The sequence below is a fragment of the Canis lupus genome, chromosome 24, assembly GCF_003254725.2.
Source record: "Canis lupus dingo isolate Sandy chromosome 24, ASM325472v2, whole genome shotgun sequence".
In the NCBI taxonomy this organism is placed as follows: Eukaryota; Metazoa; Chordata; class Mammalia; order Carnivora; family Canidae; genus Canis; species Canis lupus.
Window position 1 is genome coordinate 10,870,551 of NC_064266.1, and position 2,479 is coordinate 10,873,029.

The following is a 2,479-nucleotide window of genomic DNA, read 5'->3' on the forward strand; positions in this document are numbered from 1 at the left end:
CTGTGAAATCATGCCATAGACTTCACTACATCCTTGCTCATCTCTTTGCCATTCCTAGTCTTGCTTCCCCACTTCCTTGTAAAGAGTCCTCCCTCAGTATAGCACATGCACCCAAACAAAGTCTTGTCTCAGGCTCTGTTTCTAGGACATCTGTTCACCTTCATTTACAGGTTAGAATACTGTGGCCTACAGTCCAGCACCAGTTTGTGCAAATAAAGTTTTAGTGGAAAATATCTATACCTGTTCATTTACACATTGCCTGTGGCTATAATAGCAGACCTAAATAGTTGTGACAGAGGCAGTGGATAGTTCACAAAACCTACAATATTCAGGATGCTGCTGCTAGGCCACGGGCTGAGGCGCTGATGTTGGGACGTGGGGCCCGAGCCTCCGCTGGGCTCCCCTTGGGCGCTGAGATGCCTAAGAAGGCTGGTGTGATGAACAAGGGGAAGAGCCAGGAGCCAGAGAGACCACCTCCTTCCTTAGGTCCTGTGACGGTGGAACCCAGAGGTAGTGTCACCATAGCCATCCGCACCAAGTCGGGGTCCAAACAAAACGCTGTGACAAACGTGACAACGGAAGCCATGAGCGTGGCCATCGCAGCTCCCCCATCAGAAGGAGAGGCTAATGCCAAACTCTGTCAGTACCTTCCCAAGGTCCTGGAGCTCAGGAAGAGTGATGTAATTTTGGATAAGGGTGATAAATCTCATGAAAAAGTGGTGAGGCTATTAACATCCACAACTGCTGAAGAGATCTTGGAGAAATTAAAGCAACAAGTCGAGAAGAAAGAAAAACAAGTTATAAGAAATACATCCTTGAGAAGCTTTTTAAATTGCTATTAGTGAAGAGGCTGTTAAGTAGGAAAATATATTTCAGTGCATGGAAGAATATGAAAAAAAAATTTAAGAATAGGACTCAAAAAAGAAGCAGGAATTTTAAAAGTACTTATGTTCAATTCAGGTTCTAACATCCCTGACCCCAAACAGGTTGGAACATTAGTCCGATCTCATCACATTACACAGGAACAGCTGGAAGAGATATTCAAGCCCCTTTCATCCTTTGGTGGGGCTTCCAGAAGTTGAGAGACTTGTTCAGGATCACATCGTACAGGATGGCAGCTAGAACCAAGGCCCCTTGACTCCTGGCTGAATGCAGTTTATCCTGATTGTAAATGAATATTATTTCCACAGCACTTCTAGTGTTCTGAGGATTCCCTTCTCTAGAGTTTACAAGTGACAGAAGAAAACCTGTCACACTGCTTTATAGTCTTACTTTATATTTTAAAAGGCTTATCTAAATAAAAACTTTTTGTGTCTTTTTAAAACTCTATGGAGCATTTTGTGAAAAAGTAAATAATAATCAGGACTTGTAATTTAATGATAAGTATTTTGGGGAAGTCACTGAATTTTTGTCCTCATTGGATTGTAACTTACAGTCTTCAAATCTGGTAGTTCTTATGAATCTCCAAAGATCCTTAAAGGAAGAAGGCCTGGAAGCTAATTTCAGTATTTGTAAAAGCCTATCAGAAATCATAGCTTCTGAAGCTTTAATGTAGATAATAATAAATACCTTGTTTTTAAATTAAAAAAAACCTACAATATTCACTATTTTGCTCTTTAACGGAAAGTTTGTTGATGTCTACCTAATGCATTAGCTAAGGTCAGATGGATGAAAGCAAAAAGGGAACAAAAGACCTCTGTGTATTAAACGTGTTATAAGCAGAGATGTGCTGGAACCAATTGTGGAATTGTTTCTTTCCAGCTCTACGTGTGACATCCTGTTGGTAGCTTGAAATGAGCTAGGATAGAAATATTCCCACTATGGAAATTAGCAAGTTCTGTAAATCAGATACTTTTTTCTCCTAGAGTTCCAGGTGTTGAATATTTACTAGCACATCACTGGTTATAAGCCAGATGCCTTATACACTTTAGAATGGTACAAAAAAAAAATCAAGACACTTTGATAGAAAATAAAAGAGGATTGAGATCTCTCAAGTGTATGTGAAAGCACTTATAAAGAGTCACTTTAGTTCGTTTAGTTGACCTTCAGAAAATCTTTTTCTCGTGGGCACACATGATGTTTGGGTTCTGTCTCCATGCTCTGTTTTTTGTTTTTATACTAGTCTCTGCTATTTACTAAATTTCCTCTGAGATAGGGCACTCCCTCAACTTTCTTTATTGGGTTGCTTCATTGTTGTCTTGTGGTCAACCACAGCTTTCCTAATTCTCTTGGGCATAACTTTGGTCTCAGCACTTCAAGAATTTATACAAGTCTAAAATTTTGTTATGCCTAAAAACTCCAATTTTCAGAAGTCTCTTATGGTCTAGTAGGAGTGGCTAAAGGGCTCTATCTGGTTAGCACTTTGAGTTTGACAGTGTTAAAGAGTCTTCCATTCTTCTAAAATAGAAGAGAAGAGAGAGAGAAGAGTGGGGTTCACAATTGTTTCTTCCAGGAGAATGTGGTATCCAGCCCATAAGAT

General features: G+C 39.7%; 1 protein-coding gene across 1 annotated transcript; it reads left to right on the top strand.

Annotated features, from left to right (window-relative positions):
- Positions 1–365: 365 nt before the first annotated feature.
- Positions 366–995, top strand: LOC112673443 (UPF0235 protein C15orf40 homolog). Its single transcript, XM_035706038.2, has one exon. The coding sequence runs from the start codon at positions 366–368 to the stop codon at positions 840–842; it is 477 nt and encodes a 158-aa protein (XP_035561931.1). The 3' UTR covers positions 843–995.
- The last annotated feature ends 1,484 nt before the right edge of the window (positions 996–2,479 follow it).